Raw genomic sequence first — 18,389 nt, 5'->3', positions numbered from 1 at the left:
AATATAATATAATTTAATTATGTAATTATAAACTAATGTAAAAACTAACTTAAGCTAAAAATATATATTTAACATTATTAAAAAAAATTTTAGTGTGTATGTGTGTTTGTGTGAGCTTTTGTGTGTGTGTGTATGTGTATGTGATTCTAAGATTATTATTTTATTTTGATTTTGGTTATAATGCATCTAGACTGCAAAAGAAATAAGGGACTCTCTGTATTTCTTCTGTCTCAGTTTTTCTGTGACTGTCACTTTGCATTTGTGTGAAAGAGGAGCTGACGACCCCTCTAAACCCAGGTTAATGCCTTAAATCTGAATTTCAAGGCAATTAAAGCATTATTTTGTATAATTGCATTCTTGTAATCTTTAATTTCGATTGAATCCCCCAAAATTTACAGTCCACTATTTTGAAATCGTACATTTATTATTTACATAATTATTAAATACGGAATTATATTGGGAAATCAAAGTCAAAATATAACGAAAACCACTACGGCTAACAGGTAATGGACCAATTAGCTCCAATGGATCTATAAATAATTATTATATAATAAATGTGCGATTTCGAAATAGTGGACTGTAAATTTTGGGGGATTCAATCGAAATTAAAGATTACAAGAATGCAATTATACAAAATAATGCTTTAATTGCCTTGTAATTCAGTTTTAAGGCACCTGGGTTTGGAGGGGTCGTCAGCTCCTCTTTCAGGCGGCGAGGGCCCCGGAGACCAGCTACATATATAGATACATAATTATTGATAGCGTTGTAAAGTCTGGCCGATTGTGATTCATATTGCCTTTTTGCAAACGCAGACTTACATAATGGTACTGGGATAACTCTTACTGTTCTTCTTCAGGATCTAACGGGGGGATTGTAATTAATGATAGGGCGGATTTTTTAAATTGTTCTTTAAATAAGCTTTCTCATAGAGAGTAGACCTGTGTTCCCATATAGTTCTTCTGTAGAAAAACGTTGTGGCTTAGAGAGCATTACTTTAATTAGGCGTCTTTGCCCTCTTTCAACGTCGATAAATTAGCTTTTATTGCCACCGCCCCAGACTGGTATACAGTATTAAGACATAATAGATTGTTCAAGGGTAATATACAACTTAATAAGCAAATTAGTCAGAATTTTAAAAATTGAAATAACTTTCCGAATCCTGTTACTGATGTACTCAATGTGTTCGTGCCACGAAAGTCGCTGGTCGATTACTATACCAAGATATTTAGTTGACGTAACTATTTCTATTTGCTGTGTGCAGTTGCAGTTCAGGGCGTTAGTCAGGTCACAATTGTGAATTTTTATTTGTTGTTTGTTCGGTGACTGAAGAATTTTATATTTTGAAAAAAATAAAATAAAGTTAGTTTTAGAGAAAGTAGATTTAATCTTAGCCAAGTTGATATAATTGCAAGACTTTTTTCAGCCTTTTTTATAACAATCATCCCAAGTATCGCCGCAAATGACCATTGCCGTATCGTCTGCATAGGAAAATACACGGCCGTCCCGTATAGTAAGACTGGTCAGTTCGTTGATATAAATCAAAAATAATGTTCGGCCAAGGACACTTCCTTGGGGAACACCATATGTTACCGATAATGGCTCACTAACATAATTTCCAATTTTTACTACCTGGCTTCGATCATATAAGTAATCTTTGAAAAGTTCCAAAGACTTGCCTCTATATCGTCAAACATTTTTTGCCTATATCAACTTTTTGGGTAATTAAGGTTGTTAGTGCTAGTGCTGCATCTTCCGTAGATTTTCCTTTCCTAAAGCGAAATTGTAGTGATGACAGGATTTCATATTTTTCAAGATAATTTATAAGTCGAGTGTTTACTAGATTTTCAATTATTTTGGATATTATTTTTGATATAGGCCTGTAATTGTTGAGATCATCTTTATCGCCACTCTGGTGCACAGTTGTAATTACAGCTTGCTTGAGTATTTTGGGGAAAAACGATGAAGTTATGATGCTTGACTTTTGTCTTGAGTTTGTGTAATAGATCTTAATGTATTGTATGGTAAAGTTGGTTGGTTTGTGAGAGTGTGTATGTGTTGTATTTTTTAAACATGTAACGTAAAGGTAAAGACAAATATGTGTGTGATAATACAGATAATATTGCATGCATAATATAACAATAAATTAAAGTACACTGTATGTAGAGCAGCCTAGTCATTTGTCCTGGCTAGTCGACGCTGCCAGTGAGTCCATGGTTTTTTTGAAGTTCTCCATAATGATGTCGATTTTCTAGAAATAATAATCGTTCAATTAAATAATAAAGGAAATCGACAGTGTCATTTTCTGCTGCTGCAACGCTGCATCAGCAGTGCTACACACAGCGCTACTGTACGAGTATTAGATTGCGTAGGTAGCAGAAAACTGTGTCGTCGATTGATAATTTTTAGCTTTTAATATCTTTAATGTCAAAACAACACATGTAAAAAATCACACTAAAAGTAAAAATATTAGATACTAAGATTATTTGTACTTGGGTTTCACGGGCCTCATAAATCCCGGTCTTTTGATAGGCTTGCATGAGGATATAGATCCAAGACGTAGAGTCCCCTTGGAGAGCTTTGATGTCATGTAGAACACCCGCTGAAACCCGTTCACAGGCGCAATAATAGATATCCATAAACCGGTCGCAGCAGGCATTGGGACTATTGTAGAAAAAGTTAACAGTACAACCGTCTATAGATTGAAGTTTGGGTGGACAATGAGACTGGGTTATTGCAAAGACATCCGGACACCTGCCATAACAATGTTTTCACTAGTTACGTATATAAGATTATTATTATTATATGTATGTTAGTCTGTAAGGTATGTATTTGTAAGTCTTGTAACGGTATAGTTCAGTTTTGAGACTAACGGTGATGTTTCTCAGGGTTCATAGGTTCCACGCGATGCCGTCATACTACATGTCTGTGAAATTCCTAGAGATCTCTACTATATATAGTAAGCTTAGAAGATTAACTGGGCGCCTGCACGCTTGTTAAAGCGTACAAGAGAAGGTACATAGATCTGTGATGAGATAAAAGAAACTATTTTGTTTGAGCTCAATAAACTGGAAATATAATTCAAGTTGTCAAGATCAACTCGTACAGTTTGTTCAAAACTAAATTCTAATGGTATAGAGAGGCTGCTCGAACAGCTCTAGATAATTAAGCTAGTTAAGAGATATTTAAAACTAGGAGTACAGGTAGGTCCGAGAAAAAAATAATGTGGGCACAGCACACTTAAAGTTCAAAGTAAGAGGCCACTGTGATGTCACTTTACGCTATTCAGTCTATTGATTTTGATTTAAGTATTAGAAAGTCAGTACCTGGTTCCACAGCAGAGTGTGATTTAACCGCGGCTACGTGTTGCTCCAGTGGCGTGCAGGAAGCAGCCAAAAGTCGCGATGGCATGCCGCGAAAGCGTCGCTGCGTACCCAAATGGCAGCGTTCCTAAAACGCCCCAGTCGCGATGAACATCACGGACCAGAAGAAAAGAGTGGAGCTGGACGAACACCAAAAATGCCCAATAATCACAGCGACAGGACCGGCATTACGCTAAAAAAAAAAACATATACTATTGTGAGAGGTTGAGTTATGCACTGTCTGAGGGCTCGACTGTGAGTGCATTTTCTATACTAAATTACAATTTTCTTACCTGGATACTCCGTTGAAAACTGTGGACGCCAAAATTCCAATATGTGTGAGAAAGAAAGGTTGAATTTGACCTTTGAGGGATCTCAGCTATGTGATGCCATGTTTCCTAATTTGCGTGCTGCAACAAAAGGTATAGAAAATCAGTATGGATGAACATTGCAGAAACTGAATTGCGCTTCCCCGAAGCTAAACATGTTGCGGGCGGGAACTTAACTTGTATTAGAAATGTAGGTGCATGTTTCTAGGCATGCCTGCCGAAGATTATCGACCCGGATGGCGCTGAAACAGAATCGACCCAACTGCAAACTAACAACGCTTTGCAGTCTTATAGTGCTAGATGTCACTACGGGTACTTTAGCAGCTCTCTTAGAATTAAAGTTACGATTTTTAACCGTAACAACAGTCTTAGCTAATGATATTTGGTTTGATTTTGATTCGATTTGCTGCTGCAGTCGCCACCTAAAAGTCACCTTTATTCACAATTAAAATCCCGGGACGGTGTAGGAAATTGGTTTCGCGATTCGTTGAATAAATGAAAATGTTTTTAGCAATTTAGCATTATATTTATTTAGAATTAAAATACCTTTTACTTAGCGCGCACAACGAAATTCACCGGGTAATTATAATTTTAAACATACGTGCTTACTAAGGGAGGGTAGTTATGCCTAATGAAATTAATTATTGTAATGAAGGCCTCTTGGGCATATGTTTTGTTCCTTTCCATTATAAAATTATAATGTAAGCGAAATAAAAAATTAAAATAACTTTATATTTTTCTTTAATAGGTACAGTTTTTTTTATTTTATCGATTTACAAAACTTTACTCGATACATGATTTGACGAAATCGGCTCGATATAATATAATTGCAATGATTTGTCGCATAATCACTATTTTTTTTAATAAAATAACAATTTCAAAACATATATACCTAAAACACTAACGAGTACCGTAAAATGGGGTTCATGGAGGAATCCGGGGCTATTTGGAAAATAAAAATTATAAGTTTTGAACCCATATATTTCCAATTATGGCAGTCGTCGTAGAAATGTAGATCTTCGTCTAACAATCAATCTAATGTAATATTGGTTAATCGTCACAATGGAGTTGAGGTGAGTCGTGCTTAAAAAAATTGAGTACCTATATTGTTGGAAAATCAATGCAATTGAACCTCGTCCTACTTCTATTCAGATTTTGGTTCGTGGTAGGTTAAGGCTTTTTTAAATGTACACATCCCACATCTAATAGTATACATGCTTGTTTTTTTAGCTTTATGACAATTTTAGGCCTCTATTTTGCGATTTTTGAGGTTAATTAGTCTCAAGTAACAAATACCCACCTTACAAGCATTTCTTCTGTATCATAATAAGTAATAACTCTTACAAATAAGCCAGTCTGTTATTATTATTTTACATTCATAAAATAGTAAATGATTTATAATTAAGTGCTTATTTAAAAAAATGTATAATTTGCCGGATTTATAGACAAATTGTCCACTAGCGTATGTGATATTTATTAAAGTGGTTGGAATTATGTTACCATGATGTTACCGTTTCTCCTTGTATTTCCTGTGGTAGGTGTATATGGTTTAGATTTGTGTATTTTTAAAGTTGCAAATAATATGTAGAGTTGTATACGGTTGGAAATCTAAATGGTTTAAAATGCATAACTTTTAATAGTGATCTCTGGGTCCTTTCGAGCTCTACAAATTTGGTTTTAGTGGCGCCTCCCCAGACCGGAATGCAGTAACTAATTATTGAACTAGGGTTAAGTATATTTTTTAAGAAGTTGTGAAGTAGCGATATGTCTTATATTTTTAAAGACCCATATAAGCTTCCTGACACGGCTCATGAGCAGCTCTATTTGCAAGTGTCATGTTAGGCGCTTACTTAACGCTTTCAACTTTATTGATAATAGAGAATGCACAGTTTTGTATATAAACGACGACCGGTTTGGCCTAGTGGGTAGTGACCCTGCCTGCGAAGCTGATGGTCCCGGGTTCAAATCCTGGTAAGGGCATTTACTTATTATTCACTAACGGTACGTTGTTGTCAATTATGTCGAATAAGAGAGAATAAAAACGATCAACGGCGTCATCCGGGCTTAGATGAGAAAGTTCAAGTTCCCAATTTACTTTATTAAGTTCATCGGATATGTTAGTATAATTAGCCTTATGATACTTATATTTAGGTACTTGCACCATTGGGAATGCATTTGGTGTCGAAAAGTCTATCTAGAATTGAATAGGAGGGTGATGCCTGTCTACATTAAAACATTTGAGTTGTGAACTATTGTAGTTTGTGAAGCAAATGTAGTTTGTTTTTGTTGTGTTTAATGTAAGGAGACGAGAGTGGAGCCAGCAGGCAACTTCTGATAAACCTATCTCTGCAAAGTGTTTCACATCTTCCCAAGTGTCTCCAGTGAAGACAATGACATTATAATCGGCATGGGTAAAAATGTGTCCTTTGCTTATGTGCATATTACAAAGCTGGTTTATATATATTAATAATAAGGTAGGGCCAAGAACGCTCCCCTGCGGCACACCAAAAGATATATCTGATTCTTCGCTTATATAGGTTCCTATTTTTACTTTTTGCGTACGGTTTTGGAGATAGTCTTTAAAAAGGTGTAGTGGGCGTCTCTTACACTACGTTTTCTAAAACTGAAACTAAGGTGGGAATGGAAACAGTTAAACGCTTTTTTTTTTTTAAATCTAAAAATACTGTTAAGCATTTTTTTTTATCTATTTTGTGACGTGAGACCTGTTACTGCATCTTCGGTAGGTAGTTATTTTCTTAAGCCATATTGATTGTCTGATAGTATTTTGAAGTTTGTAAGGTAGTTTAGAATGCGGTTATTAAGTATTTTTTCTAATATTTTAGAGAAATCGGGTAAAACGGAAATTGGCCTATAGTTGGATGTATCATCTCTGTTACCACTTGTGTACACTGGAGTTATAATTGCCTTTTTAAGTGCGTTTGGAAAGGTTCCAGTCTTAAAGCAGATATTGATAAGGTAAGTTATAATAGGAACAACTACAGCACTAGCCATTTTAAAAAAAGTAAATTTTTAGCATAAAGTAGTCAAGGCAAGTTTTGTCTCTCGTAGGTAGTAAGTGGCCTGGTAAAAGACCATGCATCGACATCATGTTTAGATAGTTAAGCCTATTTTTGAATTCGTACGACTGTTCATTTTGTTTATGTATAATGTTAATATTTAAATCGCCAATTATGTTTATATTTTTAAAAGTTTGAATGGTTTCTATATGATCATTAAGAGAGGAAATAAAACTATCAGCGTTGCGGTTTGAGGGAGAGCGATATATACCGAGGATTTTCATATTAGAAAAAGTAATCTCTAAGCACGAGTCTTGTAATATTTTTTTTACCTTAACTTTATGCGTGTTTCATTTTTACACCCATCATTTTGATTAAGATGGTAAGTCGAAGAAAAAGTATTGTAGTTTTTAATTTGGGGTATGGATTTGGTCGCATTTAATCTACATTCACTTAATATTAATACGTCTACATTAAAATTAGACTGAGATATTGCCAGGTGCAAGTCATCAATGTTACTGTATATGCTTCTGATATTTTAAGATATGATTGTAAAATATATTTTGTTAACTCCTCCAGTTGGCAACCGATGGATTGTGCAACAGCTAAATTGCCTAGTTGATTTAAAGTCATAAGTGTAGTATCCATGTTTGATTAAGAAGTTGGAAATTGGAGTATATACAGGGTATGTAAGTTAGACTGAGTAGTGACATAAGCTAACCTGTTTTTGTTTAAATGCACATGACTGGCTTGTTCATTTTTAAGATATTCTAAGATACATGTTAAAAGCATAATCGTTACGTGTGCAAGAGTGCATGATGAGATCGAAAATGATGTATGAGTGTGAATAATACGTAATGTAATAGTGTTATCATTTAGTTATAATACTGATATATTACTAAATATATTAAATTCTATAAACCAAAATAGCCATGCCTCTTGCATTAGCCTATTCACTTGAGCCTCGTTGTTAATCAGGATTACAGGCGACCTCACTTTTTCTGACGAAAATTCTACGAATGTTCGTCCAGCAGAACGCGTAGCCTTTGGATTTTATCAGGTATCCCACATGTCACGTATTTAAGAAGAATTAGTTAGGTTTCATATGTTTTAAGTGGACTTTAAGAAAAAGTTGATTTGCGAACGATAGAATTGTTATTGACACTACTATTCATGCCTGTTATTATTTAAGAACCAATAGACTTACCAATTTAGTAATTTTCTATACAGATTTTAGAGACAGAAAAAGAAAAATAATTTATCTTGATGTGACTAAAATATTTATTCAGATTTTCACTATTTTTTCTCTTTTAAAAATTGATTTACTGCTATCAAAAACGTAAATTTTATGTAATTATAAAAGCGCACATGTTAAGTACATAAACACATATAATTAAATTAAAAGTATTTCACAGCTAAAAAAAATATTTTCGAAAATGGTTTTTTAGCTGTAAAATAGGTACTTTTGGTTTGCATAAATTTCTGATTTTTTTGTCCTGAAAATTATGTAAAAATTATGGTTATTCTGTTTTTCATTCCTTAGTTGGTCATTTCTTAAGCGTCTCAAATAGCCCTAGTCATATTTAATACAACACAAGCTTCAAAATTTAATCAAAACCAGTGCGAGACCCATCGGTTTCCATAAAGCTCCAACCACGAAGTATTTGCGAACACCTCTTTAGAAAATTATTTCTCATTCTGTGTTAACAATTCAAATATGTGTAAATAGTAGATACAATGATGTAGAAAGATGCGTTTTATTAATGAAAAATATAAAACATTTATTATTGATATAAAATATGGAGTTAAGAGGAATTCCTAGTTGCGATTTTTCCATACAAACGCTCTCGACTGTTTCCTCCCTGGATTTTTAACCTAGAGCAATGTTTTTTTTAAATAAGATCATTATCATCAATATCTCTGCCGCTGTGATTGGCTTTTTTGGATTGTTTCATTTTGAAGAAACTTACTTCGAACATCGCAAAAACGGCTCAATTGATTCCTCATTTTCGTCTCTGTATTTTAACATTATTGAAAATATTTTGACACAATTTGTTGTATATCGACCACAGCTATTCCCCTACGTTTGATTTTTTTTTCTAATTTTAAATTATTATAGGAGTTAGACGCATTTAATATTTTGTATGAAATCTGTTTTTGCTCCTAATTTTTATAATAATACAAAATTCGAACAAACTCAAACGTAGGGGCATAGCTATGGTAATATACATCATATAATTTTTATATATTATGCAAAAATATGATATTTTCTTCAATATCAATATCCAGAAAGAAAAATGGGGACTACGTTTGTATGGAGAATCGGCCGACCTCTTTCCTCTTAAGTACGGTAAAATTGCTTTACAAATTCTTACTTATTTTAATATATTAGCTTTAACTACCAGAAATAATCGAAGTAACAATCCTCTCGTTTCGTCGACTCATCAGAAGAGCTCGTTTGAAAAAATAAGGGCCACAATATCGAAAATGGGCTCCAACAAAAAGGGTCCCAGCATACGGATCCCGATTTGCCCGACAGAGAACGGTAATGGAAATCCAACCATTATTGTGTTGGTGCAAAAACAACAGGATGCCGTTTTTGTAGGCCTAATCTGCTTTCGGCTAATAAAATGGGGGAACTGGTGTAATCAATTGTCATTATTTACAGTCTTCCAAAGAAGGTTCATTCATTGTGGATTAAATTCAGTATTACTGAATCACGTATTTCATGTTCCAAATCTATCATGTATGAAATACATAGGGTGACTTCAAATTGGTAATACAAAACACTTGATTGTGGCTCAAGCAATAAAACAAATGATTAAAGTCCCGAAGTGTGGTTACCCCATATTAAATACCTAACTGGTATATCTGTCACTCGATATTATCAATGTAAGTGAATAATTATTGATATCACTATGATTGCGATTGATTACCAAAAAGGAAAGTGTTCATTTGAAATTATTTAAACTTATTTGTTCATCGTTATGTAATATAAATGGGACAAATTAAAACTAAAAAATTATACTTATTTTGTGCAATAAAGTGTCTACTACTACTACTAATACTACTACTACTATTACTACTACTACTACTACTACCACTACTACTTAATTGAGTGGCTTAGCTTAGGGAAGACGTGTGTAAAGCATTAATTTTATATTACCAATTTGAAGTCCCCCTGTATATCAGTAAGTAAATTAAATTCCAAAGAACGAACTACCGTTATTTATAGTGTGCCGTATTGACCATTGGTACTTTTTAAAGACTTATTTTTCATTAAACAATCTAATTTTGGATGCTTATTATAGTTATTATCTAAGGTTAGTTAAAAATCCCGCTATTCGATTCTTCTTTTACAATAATTATTATTCTTGGCAAACTAAATACGACGAACGTACCTAATGAATATGAAATTTCAAATATTTTTAGTTCTTAATTGCTAGGCTGTACAATAAATTTGTTTTAATGAAAATGACTTGCCGAAATGTAGTTGACGTGTTCCATGACGCACTTCCCCAAGATTGTGATCGATAGATACGAACATAATAATTAAGTAAGGACCAAATTTAAAATATAAAACAAATCTTTTTAACAAGAAACTCAAATTGTAGTAGGTGCCTAATCATAAACATGACTCATTTCACCATAATACCTACGTAATAAATTGGGTCATGTATCACTATATAATTATATACACACCGTGGGCCAATTAAACTCGACAAATTTTAACCACGCATTCCTGAGGTCATAAAGAGCAAAATATGTTATATAAGTTTGAACCAATTTCACAAAAAAAAGAAAAAAAAATTACATTGAATAAGTGTTTATATTACAGTATAAAAATGCTAGTTTACTATAAAATTTTAATGACTGTCAGTAGGTATCATGTCTAAACCAAGTCACATATTGGCAGCGTCACAGCTAAAAAGGCATTTTTCACTAAGTTATAACAGAAACAAATTTTCACAAGTTTGTCATTATCTCTATAACAGGATCGACTTCAGGAATCTTTGTATGACATTTCTCTCTTAGTTTTCTTTCTTTAGTCTCTAAATGCGGTCAAGAATAAACCTTTTAAATTTGTCGGGCTTAATTGACCCACGGTGTAAATATGTACAATACATGACCAATGTATTTGTATATGCCATTACGCAACAAATTTAAGCCAGGAACTGAACATTTTCTTTTCACGTATTTAAGAGCTTTTAAATAACTTGCAATGTTAGTATATAGGTATGTATGTGGTAAGTATCAAGTGGGTCTAATTTAGCTTGCAAGTTTTTACAAGCTAAATTAGACCCATTTCCTATTATTCGATTGTACTGAAACTTCATATATATATGTAAGTTGGGTGTTGTTAAAACTACACTTTAAAACCCAAAAATTTATTAAAAGAAACAGCGAGAGAACAATTTTGCTTAATCACTAACGTCAAATCTGATTTTTTCTCATCCACCCTCATTTGAGTTTTATTAATAAAAACGGGTAAGTCGGTAAATGTTGCTAGTTGAATGAATGGAACCAGATTTGAATATCTTTTCATTAAACATGCCGCGGCCCAAGGACTATATGGGTCCTTTAAACCGTGGAAAACATAAACATCTGAACTTTAACTTAAATAGAGTGAGAATGTACATAAACAAGCCTATAAACTATCACTTAACTAAGGCTCTGAAGCAGCTAGAGGCAGAGGGCACAGTTTAGTAACTGGTCTCTTAAACACACGATCCTTAAATTGTAGGGAGACTACACGCGTTACGCCGTCTGCTCCCGGGTGCTTCGCCACAATTCTTCCCAAAAGCCATTTACCTGGAGGTAAACGATCGTCTTTCACTAAGACAACCGTACCAACATTTATGTCGGGGTGATTCTGGGACCATTTGTATCGATGTTGTAACATAGTAAGGTACTCAGATTGCCAACGTCGCCATAGACTTTGTACCATACGTTGCACCTTTTGCCATCGGTTTAAATAGTCAGGTCGAGTATCCACGAAACTTTCTTCAGGGATAGTAAGCGGTGCCTCGCCTATCAAAAAATGACCAGGAGTCAAAGGAAGTTCATCAACAGTAGAACTAATCAACGTTAGAGGCCTAGAGTTGACACAAGCCTCGACTTGTGTAGTCAGAGTGCAAAACTCTTCGAATGTTAAGCCGGACTCACCTACGACGCGTTTCAAATGTCCTTTTACGGACTTAACTCCTGCCTCCCACAATCCTCCAAAATGAGGAGCGCCAGGGGGAATAAAATGCCATGTTGTGCTGTCATTAGCCAACAGTTGGGCAATTTCTTCAATAACAGTTGATTTGCTGTTTTTGAACGCGAGGTCTAATTCTTTGGACGCGCCTACGAAATTAGTCCCACAATCACTCCAGATTTCTTTACAATGCCCACGTCGAGCAGAAAAACGTTTGAAGGCTGCTAAAAACGCAGCACTGGATAGTGAACTGACCAGCTCAAGGTGAATAGCCTTTGTAACCATACACAAAAATACACTTATGTACGCTTTACAAGTTTTGGTGCATCTACCAGAGTACAGTTTTAGCGTGAATGGACCACAAAAGTCAACGCCGCTGGTCAAAAACGGACGTGATGGATTGACTCTGCACTGTGGTAAATTGCCCATCAACGGAGTCATTGGTTGTGCAGCTTGGGTAAAACAAGGTTTACATAATCTTAAAATCTTTTTTACCAAGGTTTTCGCTCTTAGAATCCAATATTTTTGGTGAACAAGATTTAATGTTAGTGAATTTCTACCATGCAATGTTCTCAAATGAGCGTCAATTACAATCAACTTTGCTAAGTTACATTTGTAATGTAAAATTATAGGAGACTTCATATCATGTGGTATTTGAGCATTTACAAGACGTCCACCGACTCGAATAATTTTCTCATTGTCTAGGATCGGATTTAAAGAGTGAATGTTACTATTTTTTGGGATAGGTTTGTTCTGTAATAGCAATCCTATTTCACTTTCAAAGTAAACAGACTGTGACATTCGAATACAGGTTTTTAATGCATTTTTTATTTCAGCAGTAGTGAGGTATGTTGGTTTTGGGTTATCGTTCCTTTTTAGAACCTTTTCTTTACATAGTCGAAGAAATCGAAAGCAATAGGCTGTTACACGTATGAGTTTAAGTAGACTAGAGTATCTATTGAGGTACGTGGCACATTCATTGACTTCAGAGGTACATAAGTAACTAACTTTTGCTTTCGGTTTTGCTTCGAGTGTGGTTTCAGGTATAGTGAAATTAGGGTAACAAATCTCAACAGACTCGCGAAGGAAGGCTGGACCTTTCCACCATAGTTGTGACTGCATCAGCTCGTCAGGGCTGATACCGCGTGAGGCACAGTCCGCGGGGTTGTCCGCAGACTTAATATGATGCCATTGACTACTATTCGTAACATTTAAGATTTCGGTAGTGCGATTACCAACGAATGGCTTCCAAGTATTTGGAGTTTTACGCAACCAAGCCAAAACTATTGTGGAATCTGTCCAAACAAACACACGATTATCATCAATATTTAGACTAGATTTCACATTTGGTATCAATTTAGACAATAGGACTGCCCCACAAAGTTCAAGACGTGGCAATGAGACCTGTTTCACGGGAGCGACCTTTGTTTTGGCTGCGACCAGGCTTACTTTTATCTCATTGTCCGTTATGACTCTGATGTAAATAACCGCAGCGTAGGCGGCGCAAGAGGCGTCAGAAAAGCCGTGCAATTCAATTTTTACATTATTTGTAATCCCTAACCAACGTGGAAGCTGAATGGCCTGCATGTGTTCGAAGTTAGTCAGGTAAGTCTGCCATTCAGTTTTCAGGTCTTCGGGAAGTTCAGAGTCCCAGTCTAGGCCGGCCAGCCACAACTTCTGCATAAACATTTTTAATACAACCACGCAAGGTGCTAGCCAACCCAGAGGGTCAAACGTTTTTGCTATCGCAGATAGCACACTTCGTTTTGTGACAACGTCGTTGTCATGAGGTAAGTTAACTACCAGTTCAAATATGTCACTTTGTGGTTTCCAAGCTATGCCTAGAGCTTTCACCGAATCATCCATTTTAATATTCACTGAACTTTGTAATGCTTTTTGCGAATCGGGAATCTCGCTTAAAACTTTTTCACTATTAGACGACCACTTATGTAGAAGAAAACCACCACGTTTAAATAGTTCAGTTAAGCGACATTGAAGCCGTTGAGTGTCTTCTTCGGTAGATGAGCCCGTCATTAAATCGTCCATATAGAGATCAGTTTTGAGAAGTTCAGCTTCAGGAAAATCTCCACGTTCATCCTCTGCAAGTTGATGAAGTGTCCTTATGGCAAGATATGGAGCACAAGAACTGCCATATGTAACGGTAAGTAACCGATATTCTCTAATCGGCTCTTCCGATGACTCACGCCACAAGATTCTCTGGTAATCAGTGTCTTGTTTTGAGATAAGTATCTGTCGGTACATCTGTTGTATATCGGCTATTAGACAGTACTTATGTTGTCTCCACCGTGTTACTAAATCTCGTATATCTTGTTGCAGCGGTGGGCCGATGAGTAGCTCATCGTTAAGTGAGTTTCCATCTGCAGGTTTAGCACTTCCGTCAAAAACTACGCGCAGTTTTGTGGTGAGGCTCGAGGCACGAAGAACAGCATGATGTGGTAGGTAATAAGCTTTATTCTTCTTTTCTGTCTCAGGGACGACCTCCATGTGACCGAGTGACTCATATTGGTTCATGAACTTGCAGTATTCTTCGTGAAACTCGGGTCGGCGCTTAAACTTATTTTCCATCTGATGTAAGCGCTTTAAAGCAAGTTGTCTGGAGTTGCCTACATTTGGAGCGTCTTCGTCCTTGAAGGGTAGGCGAACCTCGTATCGACCGTCAGTGTTTCGAGTGTGAGTTTTCTTAAAATGCTCTTCACACTGCATCTCAGGCTGTGACAGAGGCTTCGCGTTTGGTGAATATTCATCGATCTCCCAAAACTGACGTAGTAACTGATCAACTTCGACTTGTGTATGCATAACAATAACGTTGTGTGACTGATGGCCCGACGGCGCAACCTCGCCGCATACCAGCCAGCCCAATCGTGAGTTCAAAGCGACCAGAGACTCATTATGTTTTACTACTCCACCAAGAATAATATGTGCGTATACAACGGCACCTAAGAGCACGTCGACAGATTCTGGCTTGTGAAAGTGTGGATCCGCAAGGTCTGAAATCTCAGAAGAAGGCCAGGTATCAGATGGGAGCTCTTGTGATGGTAATCTCGAATTTATTCGTCTAAGGACGTACGCCTTAGCTGTAATTATGTGTGATGGATTTCTAATGGCATGAAAGTTCAACTCAACTTGTGATTTGGTTGTCATTGGTACAGGAGATATGCCAGTGATTTTTCCGTTGACTGAAGTGCGCTCGAGATTAAGCAGTTGAGCTGTCGCTTCAGTAACAAAGTTGGACTGCGAGCACGGATCAATCAGTGCTCTCAAGACTATCGTGTCGCCGTTCCTTGCCTTAACTGCAATTCGCGCGGTTGCCAAAATAACTTCTTCACTGTCGCTGTCAACCTCAGCCTTGTAAACTACGGTTGATGTGGTTTGGCTTGTTTCAGGTGTACTGGGTGTTGCTGTATCGTTTTCAGGCACTGATGTGGTCTTGTTAGGGTTTGTGAAGTGCAACAGAGTGTGATGTCGTCGACTACATTTTCTACAGGTGGTGCTCTGCCTACACGCATTAACGGAGTGACCCTTTACAAGGCAATTAAAACAAATGCCATTCTTCTTAATAAAATCCTGACGTTGAGGAACATCTAATGCGGCGAACTCTTTACAATGACAAATATAGTGGTTTTGTGAGCAATAAGTGCATTCGCTGTTTACTTCTGTGACAAATGACTTCATATTTGTGGGTTTTTGGGTTGTGGAATATTTAACTAAGTCTTTTTTCTGCGGTTGGTCTTTTTTGTGAGTGACATTTACCATTTCCATAGACCGGAAACGATTTTCTAAAAATAATGACAGACAGGTAAATGTGGGTATATCTTGAGATGATCCAAGTGACTGTTCCCATTGTTTGTGTGTCTCTAAGTCCAACTTGGATACAACTAAATGTACGATAATTGCGTCCCATGTGGAGGTATCCACGCCGAGATTATCGAGAGAATTCAAACATTCCTTCGTAGTATCTAAAATTTCCTTTAAGCTTTTAAAACATTCTGTGTTCATCTTCTTTTGATTTAAAAGGCGGCTAATTATTGTTTGAATCATACGTTTGTTATTGTATCTACTCTCAAGTGTGCTCCAAGCCTTATCGTAATTAGCCTCCGTGAGTGCAAAATGTTTTAGAAGTTGTTCAGCCTCTTCCGATAAACTAGTTTTCAAATAATGATGTTTTTCAATAGTTGTTAGATGTACGTTGTCATGCACGAGAGCCTTAAATAAATCTTTAAAACTTGTCCAGTCGTTATAATTACCGGCGAACTTTGGAATAGATAAAGGAGGTAATTTAGTTCTAATAGGGGTGGTCTCGCCATCATTTGTTGATAAAAAACTATGCGCACTATTATTTGATTGTGGTTGACCTTGACCTTTCGAAAATTCCAACAAATAATCCTTTAATAATCCCTTAAATTCCAGGTATATGTCTTCAGTTTCCTCGTACAGACTTTCAGCATTAAAATGTAATTGCTCCAGTTCAGTTTTCGTAACTGTTGATTGAATCATCTCATATTGATTTTGATACTTAGACCAATAACTTTCTAATGTTTCTAAACGTGTTTGTAAGTAGCCAAGTGTATATCTTGATTTAGACGTCTTTTTAGTATTACTTTGTAACTTAGAAATACGTTCCGATAACGTTTTTTGTGATTCACAAAGTTGAGCCATTGTTTACGTTTATAACAAGAATTCACAACAAAATAAGTTCAAAGTCCACTTTCCCGTATATATATACTCGAGTTCAATTTACGTGAAGTTATATCTGGCGAAATAGTCTATAAATATGCAGTTTAAAATAATCAAAGTTTCTAATCACAAAAGTTCACGTAACGAAATTGCATTAGTTTGAAACACTTTCTTATTATTATTATAAATTAATATTGTTCAAGTATCAGCAGTCCAAAATTAGTTTCGCACTGTTTAAATGTCCAAATTAGTGAAATAGTTCATAAAGGTTTCTAACCTCACTGGTGCACGAAATCAAAGTTAATATTTACAGTCTAATCTTACCAACTCGCAGTAATTAACACTTAGCCTTTTACACTATTGTTTTTAGCACTTATTACACTTTCACCATCCAGTTCTAGAAGGACCAAACATGTTAAAACTACACTTTAAAACCCAAAAATTTATTAAAAGAAACAGCGAGAGAACAATTTTGCTTAATCACTAACGTCAAATCTGATTTTTTCTCATCCACCCTCATTTGAGTTTTATTAATAAAAACGGGTAAGTCGGTAAATGTTGCTAGTTGAATGAATGGAACCAGATTTGAATATCTTTTCATTAAACAGGTGTCAATGCAATATTATAGCAGGTACCACCGAGCAGATCTGATGATGAACACAGGAGGCGGCCATAGTGATTTGGCGATAAAACAACGCAGCCTTTAGGCTTGTGATAATTTTCTCGATGGCTATTAGTTGCCTGATGAAAGAAAAGTACAGTCAGCAAATAACAATGTGGGCGAACTAGAGTCATTTATGGCCACTTGCACCAATCACTAACCCTGGTTTAACCAGTCAAGCCTGGAGTTACCATGTTTACCAGTACAATTTGATACTGGGCTAACAGTTTAACTGGTTAACCCCGGGTTAGTGGATTGGTGCAAGTAGACCTTAGAAAGTGTACTTGCGACAAAAATTTCACAGGTACAATATTTTAAATTTTCAGTGTCAAACAATGTGTAGTACAATTATTCCGTACGATAACCATCTCCATATACACGGTGTAACACGAAGAAACCGAAAGATTTTTTTTTAAACCTAGTTTTTGCAAAGGTTACAATAAGGATATTTAGACTACGCCCCATAATTGCATCATAGCCATCAAAAAGGCGTTTTCCACTAAGTTACAATAAGAATTTTTGTTTTTAAATTGGTATTATCTCTGAAACTAGGCGAAATCCAGAAAAGTTTATATGACATTTTAGTCTCTAAATGTGATCAGTACCCCTAGTGTAAATATTTTCGACAGCGAAACGTGACGTATGCGTTTGCGTTAAGTGTCATTTTGTATGAGATTTCTGACTTTCCAAAACGTCCCGCTTGGCGCGCTGTTCAAAAACCCATACAAAATGAGACTTAACGCAAACGCGTACGTCACGTTTCGCTATCGACTAAATTTACACTAGGGGTACAGGAATGTACTGTTAAAATCTTTCGGTTTCCTCATGTTACACCGCGTATCTAAAAATCATTGAGCAAAATTGTCTTTTTAAAATATTTTAAATCTTTACATTGTAAAAATTCTTTGATTCCGCACATGTTTACGAAATGTACTTAGAAATAGACAAAACTTATCGGATTTACTAAACAGACAAGATGCGACGTCCAACCGCATTAGTCCATAGGGAAGGATAATCGTAGTAAATCTGGAGTGAATCCGCTTAACCACGCGTTGTACGACTTCTGTTATAGCAGTAGGTAGCATTTGATGTAGGTAAACTAACAAATATGTGTGCCAGTGAATCTAA

The 18,389-nt window shown here is 35.8% G+C and overlaps 1 protein-coding gene across 1 annotated transcript in view; it reads right to left on the bottom strand.

Moving 5' to 3' along the window:
* LOC133517486 (uncharacterized) overlaps nt 1-16,420 on the bottom strand; it is a 33,097-nt gene extending 16,677 nt beyond the window's left edge. Inside the window, exons 1-2 of the mRNA XM_061850819.1 lie at nt 12,901-16,420; nt 11,872-12,054 (exon numbers count right to left, since the gene is read on the bottom strand). Of these exons, the coding sequence (XP_061706803.1) occupies nt 11,872-12,054; nt 12,901-16,420 (3,703 nt within the window). The remainder of the gene's footprint in view (nt 1-11,871; nt 12,055-12,900) is intronic.
* Nucleotides 16,421-18,389: the final 1,969 nt, after the last annotated feature.

The sequence above is a fragment of the Cydia pomonella genome, chromosome 4, assembly GCF_033807575.1.
Source record: "Cydia pomonella isolate Wapato2018A chromosome 4, ilCydPomo1, whole genome shotgun sequence".
Lineage (NCBI taxonomy): Eukaryota > Metazoa > Arthropoda > Insecta > Lepidoptera > Tortricidae > Cydia > Cydia pomonella.
The sequence above is the reverse complement of the archived record's forward strand: the minus strand, read 5'-3'. Positions and strand labels throughout refer to the sequence as shown.